Here is a 13,901-nt window from a genome sequence, read left to right on the forward strand (position 1 = left end):
AAGTGGTAGTACAAAGCTTCCTTTTCAAAGAAAACCTATTTACATAAAAAGGAGCTGAGTTTTCAAAGGTATTAAATGGTCAATGATACCTACAGTCCCAAGGTAAAGCAAAAGCTGAGAGGGGGTTACTGAGAAGAGCAAAGTTTGTGAAACACTGGCTGGTGGGACCCAGGGCTGCTCGTCTCACGGATGCAGACCCCATACCTCACTCTGCAAATAAAAAGCGGGGCCTGGACACTTGCTCCTAGGGTCCGCCCCCCGCCCCCCCCATGCCCACGGGTGGGGTCTCCCACGGCGAGAAGACTGTTCTTCATGAGTCCTGGGCTTCTGCGTGTCCTATGAGCAAGGTACTGCCTTCCCTCTATCTCAGCCTCGTTATTGCAAGAATGGCTGGTACAGTGAACAGCCTTGGACGATACAGCTTCTCCTACAAGGACAAAGGGCAGGGACGCTAACAGACTTGGAGGATAAAGATGGTGTCTTGTTTGGAGCAAACGCCAGGCGTGCTTACTACCTACTAGAAAAGATTCGGGCTCCCTTTGCTCAAGTTCCTCTCCTATAACACAACCCCTGCATGTGCAGGTTACGGCTCCTGCTCTGTGTTACCCTGTGAAGAAAAAGGCTTGCAGAACTGGGACAAAAATGCCGATACTCTGGCTACCGCTGTTGCTGTTAAGTAATAAACTATTCTTTGCCTCTCACTGAGGAATTTCAGGTCTTACACGCACATGAAATTACGGCCGATCAACCTGTTAGCCTGCGAGCCGCTCCCTGGTTCTTGAAAGTCCTCACCTCATTGTGGATTTCCTCTCCTTGTTTCAGAATGGCGGGCTCAAAGCATTTCAAGGAAACGTCACCAAGGTCTGCCTCGTCGCGAACATTCTGTAGAGCCATGTGGCAGCGCTGTAAAATGTAATCCAAGGTTCCGGTGGAACACTGCAGAGACAGAACCAGCCATCAGGATTAGGAGCAAAACTCAAGTTTACCAGCAACTCTTCCTAGGGGTATCCACATTTGTCCCTTGTCCATACATTCACCTGACGCCCCCACAGCTCAGCCCCTATTCAGCCTGAGAAATACTAGAGTGGCCTGCTCACTGGGCTCTGTGTTGCGAGCTTGCCTTCACTGGGGCCACTCTTCTGGCTGGGCTTCTTTCATTCTATGGGCCTTAGATCACAAAACAGTGGGCTCCTTGAAGCTAAAGCCATGTGTGTGCGCGCGCACACACAGACACATACACACATTTTATTATATATTTCTTTTATCTTTTTTTAATGTTTATTTATTTTGAGAGAGAGAGAGGCAGAGAGCGCAAGTAGAGGAGGGACAGATGTGAGAGAGGGAGACACAGAATCGGAAGCAGGCTCCAGACTCTGAGCTGTCAGCACAGAGCCCCACGTGGGGCTCAAACTCACAGACCACGAGATCATGACCTGAGCTGAAGTCGGATGCTTAAGTGGTGTTAAGCCATCCAGGCGTCCCTTATTATATATTTCTTTCAACACATATTGCAGCATCTGGGACCAAGTACTAAATATAAAAGAAACTTAGCAAGCAGTTATTGGCTGAATGACTAATTAACCAAGACACTGACTTTATTACAAGCGCCCTGAACCTGAATGGGAAAGAAAGGCAACCGGCCTGATTGGTCCGGCAGCCCACAAAATGGAACAGTACTGGCACACACACAAAACTGAAGTTATAAACATGGGGCAAAGAACTCATTTTCCTCTTCTGCAAAAACCATACAGTACGCAGCTGCCAGTCCTTGGTAGAATGGGAAACTTGGAAACTACCTGGCTCGAGCCCTCAAGGCATGTTCAAAGGCCTCACTTAGTATGGGCAAGGGCAGATAATTAGTTCATCCCTCTCTGTGTCTGTGGGAGAAAAACAGAGGTCAGATGGACAAACTCCTCCTCCGACTGACATCTGCCGGAAAAGGAGAGGATGCGGATGATGACGTGATTTCCTAGCATGATAAAAAGCTACAACTATTCTTTAGACCCAAGGAGGAAAACATATCACTCAAGTATTTTTATTTTCATGTATATAATTCAAACAGATCCCCTAGAAAGAACCTTGAAGGCTAATGCCCTGGTTATAAAAGTCCTTTGTACAGTTATTGCCATTTTACGCAAGGTGTCACGGATAAGCCTGGGAAAAACAAAGTTACGGTGCCAAAAACAGAAGCCTGACGAGTGCGTATTTAATATGAAGATCTCAGAGCACTGGGAGCACAACGGCAGGCAGCTCCAATATGCTACCAAGAAAAAACACAAAGTGGTGCTGAGTCACCACTCACTTTTGTCCCTGGGCCACACCTACAACCGCTTATGAAATGACATTCTGTCTATAAACATGTTGTATTCACACCTTTACTTTCCCAAGGATCGAGTGACCTGCACGAGAGGTTACTTATCACAATGCCATTGACTACAACAAAAGACTAGAAACAACCTGAATTTCCCATCAGTAGGGGACCCGTTCAATAAACTATGATGGAGTCACACCTGCAGCCGAAAACAGGGAGGGGGTGACTCTTTTCCTGGGTGGACAGGGTTTTATCTGTTGGAAAGAGCCTACAACGAGGCCTATGTTTTGGGCGGAAGTTGAGGGAACAATTTTATGGGGACAGGATACACACGTCAGAGAAGTCACACGTGGAAAGCATACAATTCACGGTGTTTAGTACATTCACAGTTAGGCAACCGTTTTAACAATTCGCTTTGGACCATTTTCGTCATCTCCCCAAAACACACTCTGCAGCCCTGTACGAGCTCTGTGTCATCTCCTCTCCTTCCGGCCAACCCTCCCTGCTCTAGACCACCGTGAATCTACTTTCTGTGACTACAGTTTGGCTACCCTAGACATACATACCCAGAGAAATATAATCATACACACGCTGCAGCAGGTATCGGTCACTCACTCCCTTTTCCTGCCGAATCACAGATGATTGTAAGGACCTACCACTTTTGCCTTTCCATCCATGGTATGATGAACCTCTGGGTTGTTTCCTTTTTTTCGCAGCTATTACGAATCAAGCCACCATGCAGAAGTTTTCATTTCTCTTGGGTATGGAATTGCTGGGTCGTAGGGTATTGAAACTTCTGAGGAAGAGGAAGTGTCACATTGTGGTCCAAAGCGGCTGAACCATTTTATAGTCTCTCCGGCAGCGCGTGAGGGTTCCAAGTGTCTGCACATCTTCTCCGGTACTTGCTACTGTGATTTTAATCATCACCACTCTAGTGGCTGTGAAGTGATACCTTACTGGGGTTTCCATTTGCATCTTCCTGATGACTAACGATGTTCAACATCTTTTCGTGTGTTTATTGGCCATTTATAGACCTGCTTTGCAGACATGTCTATTCACATCCTTTGTCGTTTAAAAACACTGGATTATGTATCTCTTAAAATACTGGGTTGTAACAGTTATTTATATATTCTAGACACAAGGAGCTTGTGAGACAAGTAATGTGAAAACACTTTTGCAGTTTCTCTTTCCACTTTCTGGATGGAACCTTTTGGAGAATCAAAGTTTTTAACTTTGATGAGGTCCAATTTATCTATTTTTTTCTTAGGTTGTTTGTGCTTGTGGTGTCATATCAAAAATAATTATTGTCTACCCTAAGAATTACATATTGATAAGCACTTATCACCACAACCCTAAAACAAAAGTGCAGAATGGTATATAGAATAGGCTACCATTTGTATAAGAAATATCAACACATATTTGTCTGTATACATATTAAGCATCACAGAAAAGAGAATAAGAATCTGATAATTCTGGGTACCTCTGGGGAGAAGGAGCTGGTTGGCTTTAGGAGGAAGAAAAAGACTTTAAGCTATTTACTCTTGGGTCCTTTTTAGAGTCTGAACCATTTGAGTAATTACCTATTCAAAATATATTACATACAAAATCTAAATTTAAAAAAAAGATATTCAGGAGAATGGAGTTCTTCTGTTCCAACCAGAAGAAAACTAAAAGCAGATAAAGGTCAAGAGCTGTCAGACATAGGGGCGCCTGGGTGGCTCAGTCGGTTGAACATCCGACATCGGCTCAGGTCATGATCTCACGGTTCGTGGGTTTGAGCCCTGCGTCGGGCTCTGTGCTGACAGCTCAGAGCCTGGAGCCTGTTTCAGATTCTGTGTCTCCCTCTCTCTCTGACCCTCCCCTGCTCATGCTGTCTCTCTCTCTCTCAGAAATAAATAAAAACATTAAAAAATTAAAAAAAAAAAAAAAGAGCTGTCAGACATAATCTGGTCACATGTAACCAGAAAACTAACTAGATTTCTTCTCTGATTAACTAAGATGAATTTCAGACCATCGCTTCCTTCCCACATTGAATAGGAAGAAAATCGCAAACCACTTTGTTTACACAGGTGAGACAGGCAAGAAGACACTCGTGAAACAAGCAAGGGCTGTGACACTGCCCGGAGTTTTCCCCTCTTCTGTCGAGGGAAATAGTGATGTCACTTTCATATCAGAAAAAGTCGTTTCCCTCTTTTCTTACTGAAAACAATAATGTATCATGAAACAAGAATTTCTAAGTAAGATAAAAACATGATCCTGTCACCTTTCTCAATTTTTACTGTTTTTAGTGCATATGGGTCTTGGTTCACACAGTTGTGATCAGTAAGTACACAACAGTGTATAGGCTGTTTTTCTCTGTATGTGAGTATCCAAAACTACCATTTTCAATGATTGCTCATGGAGGTGATAACAATTTAATTAACCAGTCATGTGCTACAAAGGCACTGAAGTTCTGTCCAACTTTTCGCTACTCTTAATTACTCTAAACACCTTTGTATGGGGGCACCTGGGTGGCTCAGTCAGTTAAGCGTCCGACTTCGGCTAAGGTCATGATCTCACAGTCCATGGGTTCAAGCCCCAAGTCAGGCTCTGTGCTGACAGCCAGCTCAGAGCCTGGAGCCTGCTTCCGATTCTGTGTCTCCCTCTCTCTATGCCCCTCCCCCACTTGCTCTTGGTCTCTGTCTCTCAAAACAAAATAAAGACATAAAAAAAAAGTTTTTAAACACCTTTGTTTATAAGTAAATATATATAAAAAATATATACACATATAAATATAGACATATACATATACCCACATATGCATACACACGTACATACGTATATATCATATATATACATATACATGCACACATATATATATATACACACACACATATATACTTCTTCTGAATTGTTTCCTAGGTTTGATTCCCAAACTTAGTGTTAGTAGATGAAAAATATGAGTATTTTTATGGTAATTTAACACATCCCCACCTAGTTCTCCAAAAAGTATACGAATTAGAAAACCTTCCAGAACTATATGAATGTATGTTTCACTATAACTTCACCAGCATTGAACATCAGCATTTTTGACTTTGCATAGAAATAAAAAATCACCTTAAAATGGTTATTTTTCCAAAATTACTTTTTACTTTATGGTGATTATTAAAGCCTGTACATAAGATCATATATAACAGAGTCAGCAGATTTCTTCTTAGAAGGCCAGATAGTAAGTATTTTAGGCTTGCGGCCATAGGTCTTCTTGCAACTGCTCAGCTCTGCCCCTCTAACTCCAGAGCAGCCAAAAATGACACAGAATCAGAGGAGTGTGGCTGTGTTTCAATTAACGCTTTATTTGTAAAAACAGCTGGCTAGCCCATGGGCCATAGTGTGCTGACCTGATCCATAATACAGAAAGCAAGATAGTCACATCACTCACACTGGATGTGCCTAATTAGTGGGGAGGAAAAAAAAAAAAAAAAGATCATGTAGCTGGAACTGAAGTACAGAGATTATAAAAGACTTAGATTTGAGATAATGCTTTTCTCCCCATAGCATTACCATACATACCCACCTCGCTATTGGAAAGTTAATTAATGTTCGCAATGTTGTCTAAAAATGAGAAGATATAAACACAGCTGTGAGCAAGCAGAAAAGGCTAAACCTCAGGATATTCTGAAAGCACTGCTACTCTATTAGAATTGGTCTGCCTGGGAAAAAGGAAATCAGGCCACAGGGGCACTGTTCAAACTGTACTCTGTAAGGTGCCTTTTGGAGGCTTCTGTGTAGGTATGTACTTTTTGCAGGAGGTGGAGGAGAGTTTTAATCCCTTATTTGCATTTGCCCACTGGACCGCTCCACGGAGCAGCTCCAACTCAGTGTGTTCAAAACGGAATGCACTACTGTCTTCCCCTAATACGTACACTGCCATTTCTGCTAATGGCAATGGCATCCCTAAATCACCCAGGCTCGAGAGTCAGCCAAGAGCCTGGCACAGGGAAAGCATCCAATAAAGAGCTGATTCGTTCATTCACTGGTCTGTTCAATCATGCATTCACTCTTAAGTTCCTCCCTCCACTCAGACAGTCCTTCCTTCCCAACTTCCTAAGAGAACTTACTTTTAGATCTCAAAGATAATTACCTGTGTGTTTCTTTGTTTGGTATCTGTCTCCCTAACTAACATGGAAGTTCAACAAAGGTAGTGGCCAGAGTTGTCACATTGATGATGTTCATGGCTCCATCTCTTAAGCCTGTAGTGCTGCTGAATGCGTAACGGGCACTCAAATATATATTTATTAATGCTTGTTTATTTTTGAGAGAGGCAGAGCACAAGCAGGGCAGGGACAGAGAGAGAGGGAGACACAGAATCCAAAGCAGGCTCTGGGCTCCAAGCTTTCAGCACAGAGCCCAGTGTGGGGCTCAAACTCACGAATTGGGAGATCATGACCTGAGCTGAAGTTGGCGCTCAACCGACTGAGCCACCTTGGCCCTCAAATATTGAGACGAGTGAATGGAAGAGAGGAGAAAGGGGCATAAGGAGGAAGGCAGGGAAGGATGTTTGATGGGCTGGCTGGCATCTTGACGCAGCAGACCCTTGTGCCCTCTCTGCCCCATAGCACCATGGCCGGTTCACGAGAAAAGCTATGGAATTACCACAAGACGAGCCACAGCCTTGCAGTCTCGGCCTTGTGCTTGTGTTTCCCTGCTACTTCGTTGTATCTCTTCTGCCCAACTTCCCACCCTGGTCCCCCTGTAGTACAATGAAAAGTCAACCTACAGAGCAAAAGCACAGAAAACAAGCTTGGATACGAGATCAACTTGTCGTCCCTCTCCTGATTATTCCCCTGCTCTAGGGAACCCTTCTTAACTGATCACCCAGTACCCCAGGGTGACTATTCAGAGTTTTTCCTCACCTCTTAGGGTTCCATTCTGAACTCGTCTCATCAGCTGACCATGGGCCACTGCAAGTGGTGGCAGAATTGAGCAATAAAGTCTGGGTTAGGAACACAACTGGGGAGCTCAGAAATTCCTTGGCACCACTGTAACTTTCTCCTTAATTTACGTTCACATGCCCAGAAGCGTGACCAAAAAGTTAAGGGAAATATAAATTCCCAACCATCAGAGCCAGTCACAGCTAACACATGCACAAGCACACAAATCCACCCCATTTCCTTCTGGCCATCTCCTGTCTTTGACCTTGACAGATACAAACCCCTAAGAAAATCTCTAACTAGTAACACCTGCCAATGATGTTTTACCTTCTCCAAGAAACAACCCCAAAGAAGCAAAATATACTTATCCCATGCTGTGAATGCACTTTCTAAAACTGTATCCAACACAATTCAAAGCTGAAAAAGCAAGTAAATAAAGGCTCAAGTCAAGTTCGATGGAAGCAATTTTCCTATCAAATACTCTTCCAAAACTCTATGTGAAATTGCTCATTCAACCACTACTGTCACATCCAATTAAGTTTGAAACACATTTTTATTTACACTTACCTCTGCCACTCGGTGGGTGGAACTAAACCGAGGTGGTAAACCAGCCAAAACACAGTGTTGGTGGGTGGCATTGAGATCGTCTGTAGGAAAAATACCAAAAATTTAAAAAAATAATAAAATAAAACCACACACACACACACACACACGTCACTATAATAAACTGTTCAACAAACATACAAAGTATACAGTAAATCCATTATTCAAGAACAGCAATGGCCAAGGAATTAACACCTACTTTATATTCCTAAGCCATTATTTCTAACTAGGATGACTTTGTACGTGTGTAAGTGTTACGGACAGACATCAGAGCCATTACATTATCCAAGGGTGAAAGGGGATATTAATTACTCCAAAACAACAAGTGTAAACCAGGACCGTCTTTAACAAACAGTACATACAGCGACCCTGCTTATGTGTGGTCTTATGATGCCCCCTCGCCATTAAGTTTACTATTTATGAACTTCTTTCTCATTCCGACGATACATCTAATTCTACCCATGCCTTTACATAATAAGCCCAAAAATTTTTTTTTACATTATTTGGGGTGGAACAGCTTTCATCTGAAAATCTGCCTCTGTCTCTCCCCAATCAAAATATCAATTTTGCCCTAACATTTTTCCAGGCAAAAAACCAACCAACTCAGCAGTCGCAGAGTCTTGGCCCTCAGAACAGAATTCAAGCCTATGGATTCACAACCCAAGAATGGAGTAGGTGGTGAATTCATCAGCCGAAAAATCAACTGCAAACCACATGCAGTGAAAGAAAACCAATGGCCAAGTTGTTGCATATTCTAAGAAATGATGCCCCATGTTAGGCAAAAAAAAAAAAAAAACCTTCTGTCCCCTCTGTTTAGGACATCACTCCCTCTATTTCAAAGAAGAGAACTCATCAGTACTATTCCCCAGCAGTGTATGATTTCCTTGATAGGCAGCAGAGGCTTCTTACCAAGATACCAAGACCCACGATGATTTACACTAAAAGACAAAGACCGCCACACCCTTACACGTGTCAGGAAAATTAACTTCTTTTTTTTTTTTTTTAATGTTTTATTTATTTCTAGGAGAGAGAGAGAGAGAGACAGGGTGAGCAGGGGAGGGTCAGAGAAAGAGGGAGTCACAGACTGAAACAGGCTCCAGGCTCTGAGCTGGCAGTCAGCACAGAGCCCAACGCGGGGCTCGAACCCACGAACCGCGAGTACATGACCTAAGCGAAAGTCGGACGCTTAACCGACTAAGCCACCCAGGCACCCCAGGAAAATTAACTTCTAAACAAAATAGTGGAAATGCGAAATGGCAACTGAAGGGCTCCTATTTCTGAACATTCCAGAGGAACAGTCACAAGGTTTGCCCTCCTACCTGAAACAACTATTAAATGGACCAAACATAAGAAGCAAAGGTTTCTGACACTGGAAAACAGAGCAAGATACAATCCCCAGGATAGAAAAATAAAATAGATGAGCCCTAAAATTGCCCTCGCTTATGGTAGGTTTCAAAATCAGAATAGAGAGTGGGGAGTGAGAGAGAACCCAGAGTTGTCAGTTTTCCTTCTTGCTGAGCTGTGAGGACTCAGGAGCTTAGGAAGCTTAGGAACTGGGGCTTAGGAAGGCCGAGGCCAAGGCCAAGGCAACAAGGGTTTGTACAACAGGATACCAGGGTAGGAGAACCTGCACGGAGAGAAAACAAGTGGATGTCGACAGAAGGGTTCCTTCAGGCCTTCGGCTGAGCGCTGACCAGTGCGTGTGTGAATGAAAACTTCCCAACGACAGGAGAAGCACCAGCAAACAACAGGCCAAAGAAATCTCAGACCTAACACAGGGCTGGGAGGTTTTGTGTTCTCAGAGCTAGAATGGCTCCTGCTACATAGGAGAATGGATAGAGTCCTTGGAAAAGCATCATCTTAGTAGCAGGGCTAACTTAGTTCTATGTCAAAGGCTGCCCTCCACCCACCTAACAGCTTAAACCAAGCGTCCAAAGGATTCAAGTTATTCCAAACAATTTAATTAGTCACTAGCGCAAAGTCCAACGCTACTTAAAAGAATTTAACAAAATCAGACACCAAACAAAATTCACAATATTGAGCATCCATTTAAAAAGTAACAGAGAAGAGGGGTGCCTGGCTAGCTTAGTCACTGGAGCATGTGATTCTTGATCTCAGGGTCGTAAGTTTGAGCCCCATACTGGGTGTAGAGATGACTTAAAAGTAAAACCCTAAAAAAAAAACAAAAAAAACTAGGAGAGGAGAAATGAAAGATATACCTGACATATATGATACATGACACATAGGTATATTATATAAGATATATACACATCTTTCTTTTCTTTCACATATATAGCTTTCATATGTGTGTGTGTGTGTGTGTGTGTGTATATATATATTCATAAAATGAAGCTTATAAAGATGAAAAATATAGTATTTGGAATTACAAAAAACAAAACAAAAAAACCGCACTGAATTAGAGTAACAGCACTTTAGGTACTGCAGGAAAAAAAAAAATCAGTGAACTAGAATACACAGAAATAGAAACCATCCAAAACTGAAGCACACAGAGAAAAAAAGACTACAAATAAAGGAAAAGGCATCAATGACCTGGGATACTATTAATCAGTTTAATATAAATGTAATTGGATTCTCAGAAGGGGGAGAATGACAGGAAAATATACATATCTGAAGAAATGATGGCCAAAGAGAAAAATCAAAACAAATAACAAGGGCAACAAATAGAAAACATTAATAAATAAGGTAGCTATGAAATCAGTTATATTAGGGGCACCAAGGTGGCTCAGTTGGTTAAGTCTCCGACTTTGGCTCAGGTCATCATCTTATGGTTCATGAGGTCAAGCCCTGCATGGGGCTTTGTGTTGACAGCTCAGAGCCTGGAACCTGCCTTAGATTCTGTGTCTCCCTGTCTCTCTGCTCCTCCTCTCTTGTGCGCGCTCTCTCTCTCTCTCTCTCTCTCTCTCTCTCTCTCTCAAAAATAAAGAAACATTAAAGAATGAATAAATTATTTCAGTAATCATTCTCAATGTCAAAGGAGTAAATACACCAATTAAAAGACAGAGATTATCCGAGTGGATGCAAAAACAAAGCCTAATTATATGTTGTCTACAGGATATCCACTTAAGTATAAAGACATACACAAATTAAAAATAAAGGGATGTAGAAAAAAACTATTCTATGTTTAACACTGATCAAAACAAAGCTGGAGTACCTGTATGAATTTCAGACAGATCAGACTTCAAAACAAGGAAATTATTAGGGGTAAGAGAGCATTACTTAACAATTAAGGAGTCAATCTTCGTGAAGATGCAACAATCCTTAATGTGTATGTGCCTTATAAGACAGAGTCGAATTATGTGAAGCAAAATCTAATAGAATAGAAAGAAGAAATAGACAAATCCACCATTACAGTTGGAGACTTTAATACCTCCTATGTAAGGACACAGGTGAACTCAAGAATACCATCAATCAACTGACATCTACAGACTATTTCATCTGACAAGAGCTGAATACACATTCTTCTCAAGCTCATATGGAACATTCACCAAGACAGATCACATCCTGGGACACACACACACACACACACACACACACCCCACACCCCAAAATTTAAAAGAATAGAAATCAAACAATGTGTGCTCTCAGACCATAAGAATTTAAACTAGAAATCAGTAACAGAAAGACAGCTGGAAAATACCAAAATACTTAAGAGATTAAGCAATATACTTCTAAACAGCATGGCCAAAGAAGAAATCTCGAGAAATTTTAAAGTGTTTTTAACTTAATGAAAATGAAAATACAACATCAAAATTTGTCAGATGCAGAAAAAGCACTTCAAAGAGGAAAATTTAACACACTGAATGCATATATTACAAAGGAAAGATCTAAACTCAGTAATATAAGCTTCAACCTTAGGAATTAAGAAAATGGAGAGCAAATTAAATCTAAAATAAAAAGAAAAAAATAATTAGAACAGAAATCAAGGAAATCAACAACAAAAAATTAACAGAGAAAGTCAATGAAACAAAGCTGGTTCTCTGAAAAGATCAATAAAATCAACAAGCCTCTGTCCAGACTAAGAAAAAAAAGAGGAAAACCACAAATTACTAATACCAGAAGTAAGAAAGGGGCATCACTACAGATCATATGGATATTAAAAGGCTAATAAAGTAATACTATGAATAGCTCTCTGCTCACAAATATGATAACATAGATGAAATGGATCAATTCCTTTGGAAGGCTCAATCTTCCAAAACTCACATTAGAAAAAATTCTCAATAGGCCTATATGTACTAAAGAAATTGAATCAAAATTAATAATCCTCTTAAACAAAAAGCACAAGGCCCAGATGGGTTCCCTGGTGAATTCTACCAACCATATAAGGAAGAAACTAAACCTCTTCTTTACAGACTCTTCCAGAAGAAAAAAGTGGAAGGAAGGCTTTCTAATTCATTCTATGAAACCAGCAAAACCCTAATACCAAAAGCAGACAGATATTACATGAAAACCACCAATTAATATCTCTTGAGAGAATGAATGCAAAAATCCTCAACAAAATATAGTAGTAGGAAATAGAATCTGACAGTATATATTTTATATACTTTTATATACATTTTATAGACTTATATACCACAGCCAACTGAAATTTATCCAGGTATGCAAGGCTGGCTCAATATTTGAAAATCAATTAATATAATCTACCACATCAACAGACTAGAGAAGAAATGTCACATGATCATACCAATAGATGCAGAAAAAAAATTTGACAAAATCCAACACAAATTTATAATAAAAACTCTCAGTAAACTAGGACTAAAGAGTAACTTCTTCAACGTGATAAAAAGCATCTACGAAAAATCTATAGCTAACATAATACTTAAACTTAATTTCACAATAAGATTGGGAACAAGGCAAGCATGTCTCTTCTCACCACTCCTTTTCTTTTTTTCTAATATTTATTTATCTTGGGAGAGAGAGAGAGCACACAAGCATGTACGTGAGCAGAGCAGGGGAAAAAAGAGAAAGAGAATCCCAAGCAGGCTTTGTGCCATCAGCATAGTGCCGGGTGCAGGGCTCAAACTCATGAACTGTGAGACCATGACTTGAGCCAAAATCAAAAGTAGGATGCTTAACCAATTGAGCCACCCACGTGTCCCCACCACTCCTTTTCAATAGCATACTGGAAGTGCCAGCTAATGTAAGGAGACAGGAAAAGGAAAGGGAGAGGAGGGGAGGAGAAGGGAGAGGAAGGGGGGGGGAGGAGAGGGGAGAGGTGTACAGACTGAGAAGGAAGAAATAAAACTATCTTCTTCATAGATGCTGTGACTGTAGAAAATTCCAAATAAGCTGACTAAAAAAACCTTCTTGGAATTAATGAGCAATTTCAGCATAGTTGCAGGATATAAGGTTAACAGAGAAATCAATCACTTTCCTAAAGAATAAGTGGAATTTGAAAGTAAAAACACATTACCAACTACATTAGTATTCCCTCAAATACAACACTTAGATATAAAATCTAACAAAATATATACAAGAATCTACATAAACAAAAACAAAAATTCCTGATGAACAAAATCAAAGAAGAACTAATGTATGGAGAGATATTTCCTGTTCATAGATAGGAAGGCTCCTATTGTCAAGATGTCCATTCTTCCCAACTTGACCTATAGATTCAATGCAATCCCAATGAAAATCCTAGCAAATTATTCTGTGGATACTGACAAACTGGTCCTACAGTTTATACAGAGAGGCAAAACACTCAAAATAGCCAACACAATATCGAAAAAGAACAAAGCTGAAAGACTAATTTACCCAAAGTCAAGAATTACTGTAGAGCTGCAGCAATCAGCACAATGTTTTATTGGCCAAAAGAAAAGGCAAACAGATCAATGGAACAGAAAAAAAAAAGAGAATCCAGAAAGAGAGCCATAAAAATATCATCAACTGATCTTTAACAAAGGAGCAAAGGCAACACAATAGAGCAAAGATAATTTCTTCAACAAATGGTGCTGGAATGAGGGGACATCCACCTGCCAAAACAAAAAACCAAACAACAAAAAAAAAATGCACCTAGACACAAACTTTCCACGGTTCACAAAAACTGACTCAAAATGGAT

At 40.8% G+C, this 13,901-nt stretch overlaps 1 protein-coding gene across 3 annotated transcripts in view; it reads right to left on the minus strand.

Annotated features, from left to right (window-relative positions):
* FTO (FTO alpha-ketoglutarate dependent dioxygenase) overlaps nt 1–13,901 on the minus strand; it is a 381,469-nt gene that overhangs the window by 213,626 nt on the left and 153,942 nt on the right. For all 3 annotated transcript variants that reach the window (XR_013331932.1, XM_077751416.1, XM_077751417.1), the window contains exons 5-6: nt 7,789–7,868; nt 793–936 (exon numbers count right to left, since the gene is read on the minus strand). Coding sequence is in view for 2 of the 3 variants with exons in the window: in XM_077751416.1 (XP_077607542.1) it covers nt 793–936; nt 7,789–7,868 (224 nt within the window). In the remaining variant the exon portion in view is untranslated. The remainder of the gene's footprint in view (nt 1–792; nt 937–7,788; nt 7,869–13,901) is intronic.

The sequence above is a fragment of the Crocuta crocuta genome, unplaced genomic scaffold (genome assembly GCF_008692635.1).
Source record: "Crocuta crocuta isolate KB4526 unplaced genomic scaffold, BGI_CrCroc_1.0 scaffold124, whole genome shotgun sequence".
NCBI classification, from domain to species: domain Eukaryota; kingdom Metazoa; phylum Chordata; class Mammalia; order Carnivora; family Hyaenidae; genus Crocuta; species Crocuta crocuta.